Source organism: Periplaneta americana, chromosome 4, assembly GCF_040183065.1.
Source record: "Periplaneta americana isolate PAMFEO1 chromosome 4, P.americana_PAMFEO1_priV1, whole genome shotgun sequence".
NCBI lineage: Eukaryota > Metazoa > Arthropoda > Insecta > Blattodea > Blattidae > Periplaneta > Periplaneta americana.
Genome location: NC_091120.1, coordinates 29559522 through 29576549, shown reverse-complemented (window position 1 = coordinate 29576549; position 17028 = coordinate 29559522). Strand labels below are relative to the sequence as shown.

Here is a 17028-nt window from a genome sequence, read left to right as displayed (position 1 = left end):
GCATTGGAAGTCAAGAACTGAAGATGTATAGGTTAAATAAAAAGTATTTAGCATGAAGAAAACCATTCAGAGGGGTATGTTTCATTATTATGGAAGCAAATAACTTCCAGAATGTCTGGTATTCTTCATTGGAAATAAATTTGAAAAAATTTAATTTGAACTTCTAATGAACTTAGCAGCATTTGCTGCACAAGCCACTAGTATATATGCAGGGTGTTTAAAAAATACGGGGCATAATTTCAGGTATGTATTTCCCACATGTAGACAATCAAAATAGTTCATTACAATATGTGTCCGGAAATGCTTCATTTCTGAGTTATGGCCTTCACAACATTGAAATTCACCGGAACGTTTTTCTTTCCGCAGGTCGTTGTCATTACAGAACATGTTCAAAATGTCCACCTCCTGCTTGAATACAGACCTCACATCGATGTCTCATTGACCTGCGAACACGATCCCAAACTCCAGGAGTATTGCGTATGTCCTCAGAACATGCCACAATGCGATTCCGAAGGGATTCCAAATCAGGCACCGGAGACGAATAAACCAATGATTTTAAATGGCCCCACAAGTAGAAATCGAGAGGGTTCAGATCAGGTGAGCATGGAGGCCAAGCAATTGGGTCACCTCTACCTATCCATCGATCAGGAAACCTTCGATCCAAGTACCGGCGAGCCGTACGACTGAAGTGTGCAGGACCGCCATCATGCAAGAAGTGAATGTGTTGACGATTGATCAGTGGAGTGTCTTATAAAACATGAGGTATGGTGTTTTCCAGGAAGTTTGTGCACGCCTGCCCCGTAAGTCTGTTTACAAGTACATGGGGTCCAACTAATCGATCACCAATGATACCGGCCCACATGTTGAGGGAGAACCGCACCTGGTGATGAGATGGAACAGTTGCACGTGGGTTTTCACACGCCCATACATGCTGATTGTGGAAATTTGTTATGCCATCTCGTGTGAACTGTGCTTCATCTGTAAATAATACTATGGCAGGAAAGTTCGGATTTACATCACACTGCTGCAAGAACCACTGACAGATAATCTGCTGGTGACAGGGCCTGTACACGTTGCAAATGATAAGGATACAATTGATACTCTTTCAACAGTCTCCAGACAGTCGTATGAGGAACATTGACTTGCAACGCTACCCTTCGTGTGCTGATAGAAGGAGTCATGTTCACAGCCTCCAGAATCTCCTCCTGTACTTCTGGAGTTGTAGATCTTGGTCGTCCCCTTCCCAAATCAGGAGAGTTAAATTTTCCATACTCGCACAGACGGTAATGGAGACGTACAAATGTCTTCCGATCTGGACATTGTCGCAGTGGGTACCTCTCCTGGTACAAACGATGAGCCAGCGCAGCATTGCCGTCCGCCTTACCGTACATGAAGTGTATCTCTGCCAGCTCTTGATTTGAATTCATGTCGCACAGTCTAACGCCTACACAACACTGAATGTAACCTTCGCCTCGGCATGAACTGTCAGAGTGCCCTCTTAATGTCTCCTTTGACGGCAACGACCTGCGGAAAGAAAAACGTTCCGGTGAATTTCAATGTTGTGAAGGCCATAACTCGGAAATAAAGCATTTCCGGACACATGTTGTAATGAACTATTTTGATTGTCTACATGTGGGAAATACATACCTGAAATTATGCCCCGTATTTTTGAAACACCCTGTATATATATATATATATCCATAAAAAACAATAATAAATAAATGAATAAATAAATCAAAATAATGGAATAGATGAATAAAAAATAAAACAGTAATGAATAAATTAACAAATAAATAAAACAATAATGAATAAATAAATATGATATACTGCATATTTATGCCACAGCACTTCTTTACATGTAAAGTTGTACTTCACACACGAATAAATAAATAAATAAATAAATAAATAAATAAATAAATAAATAAATAAATAAATAAATAAATGATATGATATACTGCATATTTATTGCACAGCATTTCTTTGCATGTAATGGTGTACCTCACATATGAATAAATAAATAAATAAAGCAATAATGGATAAATGAATAAATAAATGATATGATATACTGCATATTTATGCCACAGCACTTCTTTACATGTAATGGTGTACCTCACACATGAACAAGTAAATAAATAAATACATAAATAAATAAATAAAATAAATGAATAAATAAACAAATATAAATATTACCTCAAACTCTCCAGCAATTATCCTTAATATTTGCGCCGTTTTCATGTCGTTGAATAATATTTACTTTGTCAGAAATACTCAGACGCAAAAGTGTTTGTGACATGATGCCTTATCAGTATGCGGGGTTTTGATTCTCGTCATAACAATAGACCACGTTGTACTGTTTTGCTACTTTCTTTACTGTAGACTCAAACGCATTCTACTAAATAGGTGGAGCAGTGTAATTCATTCTGTAAAGACTATCCTTCAACATATGAAGTCCATTTTTAAGTTCTCCATTTTCACGGTCTTTCAGTGGAATTCCATTCGGCTATAATTTTTTTTTCGGTTTTAAAACTGAATTAATCTAGATTTTTCTACATTCAAATTGTTGTGCTAATTTTCTTTCACATAAATCACTTTCACTTTCGCTAATCACTCTCTGTATAAGATAAATACACATGTTACTTCGGTATTTTAGTGTTGCAAAACGGCTGTATAGATTAGACATTTGGTTCAAGGTGGACAGCTTGCATTGGCGATACACTAGAGACCTTGAAGCAATAACAGCAACATCCTTTTAATTTTTGCAGGAATGTGCTCTCCATGGAAACTATGTTGGCTGCAGCGAAGTTCAATATCCGGGCGTGTAAATACGGTTCATTCCATCTGATACTCTCGACATACCTGTGTATCGCAATATTAATATTGTTTAAGGACATCGTTTCAGCTGCGCTGCTATATATATCTTGTACTAATAGCGAAATGAGTGCGAGAGCTATTCATAGAAATACCTGCTATTCACCTTATGCTCAAGGAAAAACAAGAGAAAGAGCCCAAACATGTAAACAGCCCCAAGTGGAATACCTTAAAATGAAATTCTCGTAGAATTAAAAATATGTTTACTCCTTTCACTTAGAACAGCGACAAGTGAAATCAGATGTAAGCGAAATATTTATCACAAGAGAAAAATTATATTTGACAATTGATTGGGAAATAGGTGAACAGTAGAGAAAGAAATGGAACAATTTTGTGTCATAAATGGACTCTGGCAGAATTATAAGAATATTAAACACAGCCCGGAGCACAAGTCCAGATCGTTACCCCACGCCAGTGGCCATATACCGTAGAACGGGGTAAAGTCGATCACAATTTTGCAATTTTTTAATGATATTGAGGTTATGCAATGGAGCGAAGTTCCTCAGACAATATCATTTTGTCGTCATATCCTTCACTTATAAAGGCACGTTACAAGAATTGAATTACAATCTATAAAAAACTGTTTTTTTTTATTTGACTTGTGATCGAAGTTACCTGCTTAAATAGGGTAAAGTCGATCACCATTGAATTTTTAGTTTAAGATCGATTTTAAAATATTGCGGAGTAAAGTCGATCATTGTTTATGTTTTTAAACAACAAATTAAGTGTATTACATATATTTTATTTGTTGTAAGGGTATAAAAATAATAGCAATCTTCAATATATGCCTATAGCATTATATAGTGTATCTTTTGTTATTGTGATCATACTATTCGATACAATTAGGCCTATAGGTCTCCACTGTACAATCGTGACTATGATTGCCAACTTATAAAACATAAAAACACATTTTAATACTTCACATACCGACAAACAAAGATTTAAGAAAGACCTTTAGGGAGGCCGAGACGTAGACGGAAGGATAATATTAAAATGGATTTGAGGGAGGTGGGATATGATGATAGAGAGTGGATTAATCTTGCACAGGATAGGGACCGATGGCGGGCTTATGTGAGGCGGCAATGAACCTTCGGGTTCCTTAAAAGCCATTTGTAAGTAAGTAAGTAAGTAATATATTTTCAATATATGTGATATTCAGGATTTTTCAAATTTCCCCTGGTTGTATGTTTCCAGTAGACCACGAGTATATGTACAACTCATTATTATCCCAACTTTCCCATAAATCATAGGCTACGTATTCTGTTAAGAATCATGCCAGCTTTGTCACCTAGTACGCAGAGCGTATTATATTTATGAGCGTCCCAAGTTTGCCAGTTAGTACTCAATATATGAGACATGTACTTGCAAAATCAGATACATCACTTTTTTTTTAAATGAGTTAATGTTATAGTTCATATCTTCATATCATTCTACAGCTGCTATAGCACTGTTATGCTCCAAAGCCAGATACATCACATGGATTTGTATGATGAGAGAATAGTATTGGTTGCAAATCCTTGGTTCCTTGCAAACGTTTTTCCTTCATACTGAAAAAATATGTTTTAGTGATGTATCTGATTTTGCAACTAAACGCCTTATATGTTATAATTGGAATTTTTGCAACTTTATCGGGTAATATGCAGCAAACGTGCAACTCAGAATCCTTACAGCTCTTCTAGGTAGACTATTACACAGTAAAAATGCTACTTATAATTCAACTTTGCCGGATAATAGGGTAAACTAGGGTCTGTTGGACAGTCGGGCATGTTGGACACTCTGTACTTTAACGTGTAACCTCGCCACTTGTGGGCACCACATTCTGCTAGAAGTCAATGACGGAAGTAGCCACTCGTGGCTACTTCCGTCATTGACTTCTAGCAGAATGTGGTGCCCACAAGTGGCGAGGTTACACGTTAAAGTACAGAGTGTCCAACATGCCCGACTGTCCAACAGACCCTAGTTTACCTTATGCCTTGTAAATGCTAGTGTCTTAATCAGCTCCATCAGGTAATATGCAATACAGTTTGTAATATATTGCATTGCTTACAACTAGGATAAGTAATTTACAGAATCTTTACATACCTCCTACATATTACATTATTACATTCTGTACATTTTAAATTCATATTCGCTGTTCAATAAACCTTGTCATGCTATTTGGGAACTTAATCAGCTTCGCCAGTTAGTTCGCGATATATGTTTGCTTGTAATTTTTTCAACTTTAGTAGGTAATATTTATTATTTGAGTCATTTGAAATTTCCCCAACTTTTTCAGGTGATAACTTTCAAATATATGTCTTACTTAAAGTGGGTTTACCTTCATACACAACAAGTTTTCCAACACAAACCAACATTATATAAGTTAGGTCAGATGCAACAGTGTTCGTGAGTAAGATAGTTATCTATACTAATAATAAATCTGTAGCCGAAATTTTTCTGGTAATTTTCGATTTTCCAAAAATAATTGGTCCTAACATATATAATTAACCACCCTGAAACCGAAAATCGCGTCTTTGAAATTATTGTTTGTATGTCTGTCTGTATGTTTCTTACCTTTTCACGCGATAATGGCTGAACGGATTTCGATGAAAATTGGAATATAAATTAAGTTCGTTGTAACTTAGATTTTTAGGCGATATGGCATTAAAAATACATTATTTAAAAGTGGGGTTATAAGGGGGCCTGAATTAAATAAATCGAAATATCTCGCTTATTATTGATTTTTGTGAAAAATGTTACATAACTAAAGTTTCTTTAAAACTAATTTGCGATACGTTTTACTCCTTGCAAAATTTTGATAGGACTGATATTTATTGAGATAAATGAGTTTTAAAATTAAAATAACTGCCATCTAAGGCCGTGTAATGAATTAAAAAACAAATGACTTCGTCTATAAGGGGCCTTGGACAGCAACAATCGAAAGCTATGAAAGATAGCCTACAGATAATGTTTATGTGTTTGTATGAAGTAATATCGGAAGCTAAATTAACCGATTTGTATAATTAATTACTATTTCACCATTAGAAAGTGTAGTTTCTCTAGATGGACATAATGCTATAATGTTATCACAGCAACTTCTGAGTGAATCCAGGACAGGTAAGATTAAAACAGATTCTTATGCACAGAAAACTTGATAGGCTATTCTGTATATTCGTTTTCTGTATTTCCTAAACTAATTTTTATGACCAAATGAGTGGTCTCTGGATCAAAATGATCGCATTTTAATTTTTTAATGCGATTTAAATTAAGTAACATAATAAACGATTTATCCTTCTACTAAACACGAATGTTCCCTGGATCAAATGTCCTATTTTAATTATGTAATTGCTTTATATTTATTTCTAACGGGTGCAGCGGAGCGCACGGGTACGGCTAGTATATAATAAAAGTAATATAATACAGTTATATGAACACTTTTTAATGATTGAATAAAATTAATAAAATCGGTTAAAAACCATACATGTTTCGGAGGAATGCTCCTCCATCTTCAGTGGTAGTACCACGACTGTAACAGGAAACATAAATTGTGTAAAGTTCGTGGTAAATAATAATTTTACAAAGATATATAATCTAAATGTCAGCAATTGTTGAAAATAAAAATAAAATGACCTAGATGTTGTTTAGTTCAAATGCATATTATAAGCTTAAATACAATTAAATTGATTGAAATAGTTGTTTAAAAAAGTTTTTTAAAAATACAATATCTAATATAGGCCTATATTGAGTGCAAAAAATATACGAATAGTGTGTAATATTAAAATGAACAAACAGCAATGTTAAAATTTTAATATTACACACTAATTCATATATGTTTTGTACTCAATATATATATATATATATATATATATATATATATATATATATGATATTGTATTTTTAAAAAACTTTTTTAAACAACTATTTCAATCAATTTAATTGTAGTTAAGCGTATAATATGCATTTGAACTAAACAACTTTTAGGTCATTTTATTTTTATTTTCAACAATTGCTGACATTTAGATTATGTATCTTTGTAAAATTATTATTTACCACGAACTTTACACAATTTATGTTTCCTGTTACAGTCGTGGTACTATCACTGAAGATGGAGGAGCATTGCTCCGAAACATGTATGGTTTTTAACCGATTTTATTAATTTTATTCAATCATTAAAAAGTGTTCATATAACTGTATTATATTACTTTTATTATATATAACTAACAAACCAACATGTTGCCCTACAATTTTCATATAAAAATAAATACTAGTGCACATTTTTTGAGTCGTTGGCCGACATAATTATCACTGTTGAGACAATTATGTTGGCCAGCAGTGTTGTACTGACTAGAAAATCGTATGCGGAGATTGTTATCCGAGTATCTGCGCTGATGAACTTTGTGCTTTTAGTTGTCTCTCATTGTTTGGTTCTGTCGACAAAGTAATTCACATAAAATTATCAAAACCACTTTGTGGTTATAAGTCATTCATTAAGGAACTATAAACTATAGCTCCTTCCAGACGGCGTTTAGCAAGAAAACTTCTCACTTCCCAAATTTTCTTACGGAGTATCACTTTTTTCTTACTTCGCAAAAGTAATCTACAAAAATTGACAAAGCCGCCTATTCGTCCGTCATATGCATGGAACAGACAATTTTCAGTGGTTCTACGTGGCCTAACTTTAACATTACCCATTATACCCTACCACAAGACATCTTTATATTCTTCATCCTATACAGTTTCAGTTGCTAGAAATTGGAACTCGCTTCCGAGTGATATAAGGGGTTGTTGGACAATAACTTCATTTAGGTCAAAATTACATAAATTCTTACTTAACAGATTAATTGCTGATTGATATTTGTTACTTATAATGAAACTAACATCTATCCATTCTTATTATTATTATCATTAATTTCTCTAAATAGATTTACAAAAACTCTAATGGCAATTATATTAATATTCTCATTATAGAAATATATATATATATATATATATATATATATACATATATATATATATATATATATATATATATTCTCTCTGTAACATAGTCCTAGTAAGCTTATATTAAATTAATTTTCATCATTTTACTAGCTATTTCAAATATTAAATTAATTATAATTCATTGAATTAAATTAGCTCATAAATTAAGTTACTACTTTACCTTATAGATTTATCTAAATTTAAATACATATGTAGTGAAGAATGTTGCTGGAGAAGAACCTTTTAAGTGTAGTGTAAATATTTGTAATTTAAATTTATGTATTGTATTGATTAAGACTGGTTGAGTGGAAGAGAAGGCCTTATGGCCTTAACTCTGCCAGCGAAAATAAAACATTATTATTATTATTATTATTATTATTATTATTATTATTATTATTATTATTATTATTATTCTCGGTATGTTGGGCTGGCCAGATTTTTCATGATGAACTAATGTTCAAATATCTCAACTTGTCATCCCCAACAATGCTGGCCAACACTGTTGGCTCAATATATTACAAGATAAATCCACTTTAGGATCGTACAAAATACGCCGAACAGAAGATGTTCAGCGAATGTACAGCTCAACATTATGTTACGTGAATTGATTATGGCATTGGCATTGCATTCTGAGAGACGGACAGCCTAGGGAGTGAAAGGCTGTGAGTTAGTCATTGAGCTACAAGGAATGTTGCGCAAGAATACTCCCCTACATTACTGGCACTTCATAGTCCCACATCTCTCCTTGACCTAACCGTCAACAAGATTCAGACCAACAATTCTCTCACATTATCTGATACATTTAAGTCGTTAAGGGATAGTCTCGTCTATAACTTACAACTTTGCTATACGAAATAGTAATATGCGTTACAAGAGCGGTATGTTGATGTTTTCATGTTCGAGGAAAAGATTGAAAAAGCTTTTTTAATTTCCGAGAACATGAAAACAAACATACCGCTCGTGTATCGTACATTATTTTGTGCGAAGATCGTTTATTACATAACTGAAAGAGGAATTTTTAATTAGTTGCAATGAAATCTCCATCTTGGTTTCTGTTCAATGACGGCAACTTTTAAAAACAAAAAGATCTATCTTCAACATTGTTGCTATAAAATGTTTTTCTGTGTTTACTATATTCCAGCAGGCCGTGATATACGTCTGTTTTTTTTTTCCCCCAGTCTATAAATGCGAATTTAAAACAAACGGTAAGGTTATGTAATGATTTATTTTTCATTTTAATATTTTAACAACATTATTTATATAACATATTGCATTAATAACATCGGCATCTGGAATCTTGTTGATTTTTTCACGGCTTCCTTAATGTTACTTGCATTACAAATGCAGTAACTTTTGTGGCGTTGTAGAGTTTACTTAATTTTTGCAAATATTTAAAAACAATAATTAACAGTGTAATTTAGGTGAAATTGCAGTAGTAAGTTTCCAATTTATAATTATTATATGTTAAACGTCTCTAAAAATAATATGTTAAAAGCCTAAAGCAGTAAAATGAATATGGCGCTTAAGCGGTAAGAAGAGGGAAATTGTTATGCGTGTTACGTTGGGAATACTGAATGTGGTATTTCACACTTACCGCGTATTGGTTTTGTGCGGAAAGCAAGCAAATACGCACGATCTCGCACAAATAATATTATGTGTGTGAACAGAACTGTTTCCATGACTACCAGATCTTCCAAACTTACTTACAAATGGCTTTTAAAGAACCCGGAGATTCATTCCCTCCCTCACATAAGTCCAGTTCCTACCATCATATCCCACCTTCCTCAAATCTATTTTAACATTATCCTCCCATCTACGTCTTGTCCTCGCCAAAGGTATTTTCCATCCGGCCTCCCAACTAACACTCTATATGCATTTCTGGATTCACCAATACGTGCTACATGCTTTGTCCATCTCAAACGTCTGGTTTTAATGTACCTAATCGTTAGGTGGAGAATACAATGCGTGAAGTTCTGTGTTGTGTAACTTTCTTAATTCTCCTGTAACTTCATCCCTCTTTGCACCAAATATTTCTCTAAGCACCTTATTCTCGAATACCCTTAACCTATTCATCTCTCAAAGAGAAGGTCGGAATTTCACAACCATACAGAACAACCGGTAATATAACTGTTTTATAAATTCTGACTTTCAGCTTTTTCGAGAGCAGGCTGGATGATAAAAGCTTCTCAACCGAATAATAACAGGCATTTCCCATATTTATTCTGCGTTTAATTTCCTCTCGAGTGTCACTTATATTTGTTTCTGTTGCTCCAAGGTACTTGAATTTTTCCACCTTTTTAAAGGAAAAATTTCCAATTTTTATATTTCCATTTCGTACTATGTTCTGGTCATGAGACATAATCATAATTTTTTTTCGGTATTTACTTCCAAGTCTATCTCCTTACTTGCTTCAAGTAAAATTACCGTGTTTTTCCTAATCGTTTGTGGATTTTCTTCTAACATATTCACTTCATCCGCATAGACAAGAAGCTGATGTAACCCTTTCAATTCCAAACCTATTTGTTATCCTGAACTTTCCTAATGGCATATTCTAGAGCGAAGTTAAAAAGTAAAGTTGATAGTGGATCTCCTTGCTTTAGCCCACAGTGAATTGGAAAAGTATCAGATAGAAACTGGGTCTGCTGTACGTTTCACTGATACGCATTTTAATTTTATGCATCTTGATTTTAAATAATCGAACTAGTTTCTTAGGAATACCAACTTCTATAAGAATATTACATAAAACTTCCCTCTTAACAGAGTCATATGCTTTTTTTAAAATCTATGAATTACTGATGTACTGTACCCTTATACTCCCATTTTTTCTCCAATATCTGTCGAATACAAAGAATCTGATCAATAGTCGATCTATTACGCGTTATGTTATGTTATGTTATGTTATGTTATGTTATGTTATGTTATGTTATGTTATGTTATGTTATGTTATGTTATGTTATGTTATGTTATGTTACTTTCACTTCAGTGGTCGTAAGGTTTGCTATTTTGTGGAAAGTAACACATCATCTCATAATAAGGAAATGATAACTTACAATATTCTATAAATTTAAGCAAGTGATTTTTTTTAAACTAGTAGTAGAAATTAATACGATATACGAAGTTTATCGTGGGAAATTGTTGAAAATGAATATTACATAACATAATTATCTACATTCAAAAATTTATAAATAAAGTAAGTTAAGTAAAGAAGTGTTTTAATTGATGGCTTTTAGTGTGTAATCCAGAGAAAATATGTTCTACTTATTTCGGTATATATTAAATGAGTTCAGTTTTTTATGTTTTTCTAATGTTAGTTCAAGAAAATAAACTGCATTATAATAATGGTAAACATCTCACAATGAATTTGTTAAAATGTTATCATAAAAATCATAATAAGTTTGTATTACAGACAGATAATTATGACACAAGACGAAATATTAATTTAACATTAGTAGAACCTAAATGTCTCACATCTGCTGGTCTAAAGCATAGCATTAATTTTGACCCTCGGTTGTACAATGCTTTAACTAAATTACACCCTGAACATCTAACATGTAACCTACTAACATATAACAAGAAAATTACAAACGTGTTAATATCTTCAATTTGATTAAATAAATTTATAGCCTATGTGTATGAATTAATCAACCTATATTATATTTGTATTCTATAATTTTGAAATATATATATATATATATATATATATATATATATATATATATATATATATAGTCCTACTTTTCACGTGCGATATTATTCTTCTCTAGTGTTAATATTATATTATATAATTCCATTGCCGCTGCAATTTAAATTTTAGTTCCTATTTTATTTTACTTATTTATTTTTATTGTTATTATTTTTTTATTTTCTATATTTCTCTTATATTAATATTGTATTATATAATTTCTGTAACTATAATTTTAATTCTATTTCCTCTTTTATTTTATTTCATATTCTCTTATAGGCCTATTAATATTATATCTGAACTGCGACCGAACACGAGCGCTGCTCATTCGGTCTCAAATTTTGTTAATACTACTGTATCTCCTGTTTTATACTGCTTGTATTATTTTTATTTCTATTTCTCTTGTTTGTTTGTAATTATATTCTTTATTCTGTATATTTAAATTTAAATTAATAAATAAAATTAAATAAATTAAAATTAAATAAATAAAGCGGCTGAATTGTTGTGAAACATGAAAAATTCGTAATGAGAAAGTACATGTCAACTTCGTGATAATTATTCTTGTACTTTTAAGAATTATCAAGTAAAATTTATTCACCGCTGAATTTTAAATTAATCTCCTTTAATTTTTAACGTTATGTTCGCTGCTTGGCAAATAGTCTTTAATTTTTGTTTCTTTTATATTTATCTGATCTCTACATAAATTTTTGAATTTTGCATCTCTTTATGTTGAAAGAGAAATGACAAAATAAAAATATATTGAAACTAATCTGTGTGAGTTCTGTCTCCAAAGAGGGATCACATTGTGCGTGGTGTTGCTGAATCAATATACAGACTGACTCTATTATTCACGTGAATTACATTCAGATTTATAAACTGTTAATTTCTTTTACAGGTTGAGAGAAAATGGATGCAGTAAAGATCAAATTATGCCCAATCGGGATAATTGGTACAGTACCTGACACGGTCATACAGCCTGCAACAACTCAGATCATCTCAGAGAACAACATTAAAAATTGCATAGAAGAGAAACATCAGTTTTCACTGTCACCAACCAACAACAAAAATCATGCTTCTCCTTCAATTATGGAAAATATAGTGGATGTTAAACCAACGCAACACAAAATTGTACGTAATCTTAATAAGAGCGATGATGAAGACAGTGACCTTTCCCAAAATTCTCCGGAGAAAGTGTCTTTGTCTTTGAAAGAGGTTGATATCTGTGCCGAAAGCAACCGCAGTGATTCAAATATAAAGGAAACATCGGATGCAGTAGATATGTCAATCCAGGAGGGAGAATGTGGAATCAATGTATTAACTAGACCTACATCTTCTGAAAGATCAGTTGCGTTGGATATCGAGGACGAAAATCCGACATTAAATGTAAGTGACGACATTCCAGGTAACATTGTTGATCCGGAAACTAAAAACATTGAAAACACATTTAGTGAAGTAGATACAAAGCTTGCACTATCTTCAAGTGGCGCTAAACTAAATAAAATAATAGAAATGAATCTCGAACCGGAGAAATTACAACCTCCTGATGAGATACTCACCGAGATTTCCGAACCTGATTCAGACATTTCTAAAACTGAGGGCAAAATAGTTCCTTGTGATGCTCCTGGAAGTGTTTCCTCATACTCAAGTCTGTCAGATGAACAGTTGCCTAATTATTTGAATATACTGTTGGAAGGCATGCATGTTTGTGGGGACTCCCGACTTCCCATGGAAAGCAAACCAGAGTGGTTTGATATGAAAAAATTCTGTAGGGGCCAGTTTATTGCAATGAAGTACTTTTTCGGTCTTGTGTTTGCTGAAATGCTTTCTCTTTTTATGTTACTCAGCTTTCCAGATGGTCTTTCGCCGCTTATTTTCACAGGTAAATCAGATACTCCTTTCAAATCGTTCAGGAGATATCTCTCCACTGTGACAAGGGTCAGGTCTTGGTATCTGGACGATATCTGGAAGACTGATACAGAAGGTCACAAAAATTTGAAAACTGTTAGAGCGATGCATGAAGCAGTGAGGCAGAGACTACATGCAACATCATCTGAAGATCTTGCTGTGAAGCTCACACTTGCAGGGAATTCCAGTACCATCTGCAGTGAAGCCGCTGTTTGGAGTCCTCTCAACAAAGAACTTCAAAATGACTTCCAAGCATCTTGTCCCTATCCAGGCCCTAGCCAATGTCCCTTTATCGGCTTCCGGAAGAGTAGAGTATTCGTGAATCAAATGGACATGGCGATCACCCAGTTTGGCTTTGTGGGTCTCTTCATTCTATATCCTGAAAGACTCGGTGCTCACGGTGTAACAGACGAGGATATGGAGTGTTTCGTCCATCTTTGGCGTTGCCTGGGATACGCTTTGGGTATAGAAGATAGGTACAACTTCTGTAACGGGGATTTGGAGTCTGTACGCCAAAGAAGTCGCGATATGATTCATTTCTGGGTGAAGCCGAATCTGCGCGAAGTTTCGCGTGATTGGGAACACATGACTCGCTGCATAGTAGAAGGAATAAGTTTCTACGTGTCAGGCGTGACATTTGAAGTGTCGCTGCTGTATCTCTGCGGCCTTCTGGACATCTACACACCCAGACTTTCATCCGCGCTTACTTTCACACAGAGGATACTTTACTACGTAACCTCTTTCACAATGTGGATACTTATGCGCTTCCCAGGCGCAGTCTCATTCCACAACTGGTTGTTAAGGTGTGCGATCAAGCGTGCTCAACTGGCGTCTCCAGAATTTCTTAGGAAGCTGGAAAGAAAAAAGTATCCTTATGAAGAGCAGGTCAGTTGCACTCGATTGTGAATCTCTTCATTTACATACAGCACATCCTCACAAGTATACTTCACCATGTGACCTCTTTCACATATTGGGCATTTCTGCGTCCTCCAGACACACACAAGGTGTTGAAATGTCCGATAAACAAGTTGAATTGTTATCTCCAAAGTTACTTGGAAAAGCTGAAAAGGAACAGGTAGGCCGATCCTCATAAAGACCAGGCCAACTGTACTGCTAAAGCCTGGTCCGCAATAAACCGGGAACGGAAACGACAACGAGAACGGAAAAATTGTTAAGGGGTTAGGTACAGCTTACAACAGTAACATTTTTGGAAATATTCAAAATTTTTTTACTTCATTTCTGTATCTTGTACAATGATGAAAATTAGTATGTGTAAAACACTGTCCTTCTGCTATATGAAAAAAAGAATGTTTTTACGATTTAAAAAAAAATATTTGCACTTTTTAATTCAGTTCGCTGTGCAGTGATGAAGCGTTTCCCACATAACTCAAAAACTATAGCCTACAACATTCTGTGATGAAATTTTTTGTGTGTATTTATGCATGTCATATCTACAATATGATGCAAGATCACTTCTCTACCTTTAATAGAAGGTCTGATAAAAAAATAAATTCATTTTTAAAAAATGGTCAAATATCAGTATTTTCTTCTAACACAAAATAACAAAATATTATTTATTAAGGAATGTAGTTGAAAGAGCATGATATTGTAAACATGAGTTTCAGCAATAAAATTAAAGAGCAAGAACCTGAAAAAGTTAAGTTTATGGGCTATGAGGGAAACGCTTCATCATTGCACAGTGAACTGCCACCATTCTGAATTTAAAAAATATATATATAAATAATTGTTTTTAAATCCCAAAAATATATTTTTTTTCATATAGCAGAAGGACAATGTTTCATACATACCAATTTTCATTGTTGTACAAGATACAGTAATGGAGGAAAAAATCTTGAATATTTCCGAAAATTTTACTGCTGTAAGCTGTACCTAATCCCTTAAAGTACATATATTTAAATGTGAGCATTCACAGTTAAAGAGAAGCTTGCCGGTGCACGGTAATGGGAACATGAAAGTTACCAAAGTTTTAACTTTGCTGTTGTCGTTTTCGGTCACAGCCTACTAGATTCTTTCTGTTGTTTTCATAAAACTATTTCGTCGTCTATTTTGTAGCAAGTAGCCCGTGACATAATTTTATTTCTTCTTCATGCATCGTGTCTAACTAGCTCAGAAATTCAGTACAATCACTTTCAATAACTTATAAGCTACGTGTATATTTGACCAGATTACCACGTCCATTGTTAGAAGTTGGTTAACTTGTGGTTATGTTGGCTGGCTTGCATTGATGAGAGAATGCCATTGGTCAGATATACACATCAGAATGCGTAATATCGGCTTTATATAACATTATTGACATGCATATCCATATGTATAGGCCTACTCCTTCAGTTTTCTGTTTATTGTGAATAAAAAATCTTCACGTTCACGTAATCCGATTCCCGTCTTCGTTATAGTTCTCGTTCCCGGATTATTGTAGACTCGAAGTGCAAACCTCACAATATAGGTATGTAAACAATCTTCTGCAGGTGGCCGTGTATTAACGGTTCTGGAATGTTAAATACGATGTTGCCACATAACAGTGTCCTATGTGCAATAATGTGATGACGTGGTGGTTGATAAGACGTTTGCGAGGTACAATTATTAACTTCTCTATTAAAAGAAACGTGACAAAGCTGTATGACTAACAGGCATGCACCGAATGATTTATTATGTTTTGGATCAGGCGCAAATGTGAGTGAGACGTCTGAGCTTGGCGAGAAGAATACTATTTATCTTTAATCTGAAAAAACACGTGTCCACCATATTGTATAATTAAACTAAAGTCAACCGTATTGGAGACCTAATTGTTCTAGAGGGTGGCGATAAGTTAAGCCTCCTACCTTTACAGACACTCGATATTAATGACAGTAGAAATGTTAGTTCTATTTTCCCGCCGTCTTTACTCCCAAAGAAATGCCTCGGTACTCATTTCTATTAGACGCTGAGTGAAGCCAAGCAGTTGTTACTGCTAGTACCTTAGTACTAGATCTAGCAATTCATTAACATTTTAGTACAATGATACTTTCTGTGGAAATTAGTATCTTTCCGGAGACACGAGGAATTTATGAAATTTTGTAACTCTGTCCAATTTAGAGTTGGGTCGATTCGTGAACGAATCGTTCATTCGAACGACTAATAATAGAGAATCGTAAGAATCGATTCGTGGTAGCAACGAATCGTCGTTCAAAAGAATCGTAACGAATCGTCGTTCAAAAGAATCGTAACGAATCGTCATTCAAAAGAATATTAAGGAATCGGCATGGTATCGTAACCCACGATTCTATTCGTTGTTTGATGTAACCTGTCAACGGACATTTCCGAACCGTGTCGAATGCTCCCGAGCGAGAGTGAAATCAAAATATGTACTGCATTTGTTAAGTATGGAAAATAATGAACACAAACCTGAAATTTGCATAGTTAAATAGAGATGTAATGCAAAAAATGTACTTCATAATAAGGTTCAGTTGATAAATTATAATTTAGAGACATTATCTTGGGTAATTTTGTGACTAATGGAGGTCATACTGAATGGTTCCAGCCAATGAGAAAGAGACAATCGAATGTCTCGCCTCTTATGCCATCTATGAGAGAGATGTACAACGTTTTTGTTCTAC

At 33.9% G+C, this 17028-nt stretch overlaps 1 protein-coding gene across 1 annotated transcript in view; it reads left to right on the top strand.

Moving 5' to 3' along the window:
• The window catches only part of LOC138697646 (uncharacterized), a 75984-nt gene extending 61310 nt beyond the window's left edge, over window positions 1-14674 (top strand). Inside the window, exon 2 of the mRNA XM_069823077.1 lies at window positions 12405-14674. Coding sequence (XP_069679178.1) covers window positions 12416-14320 — 1905 coding nt within the window. The 5' untranslated portion in view covers window positions 12405-12415 and the 3' untranslated portion in view covers window positions 14321-14674. The remainder of the gene's footprint in view (window positions 1-12404) is intronic.
• Window positions 14675-17028: the final 2354 nt, after the last annotated feature.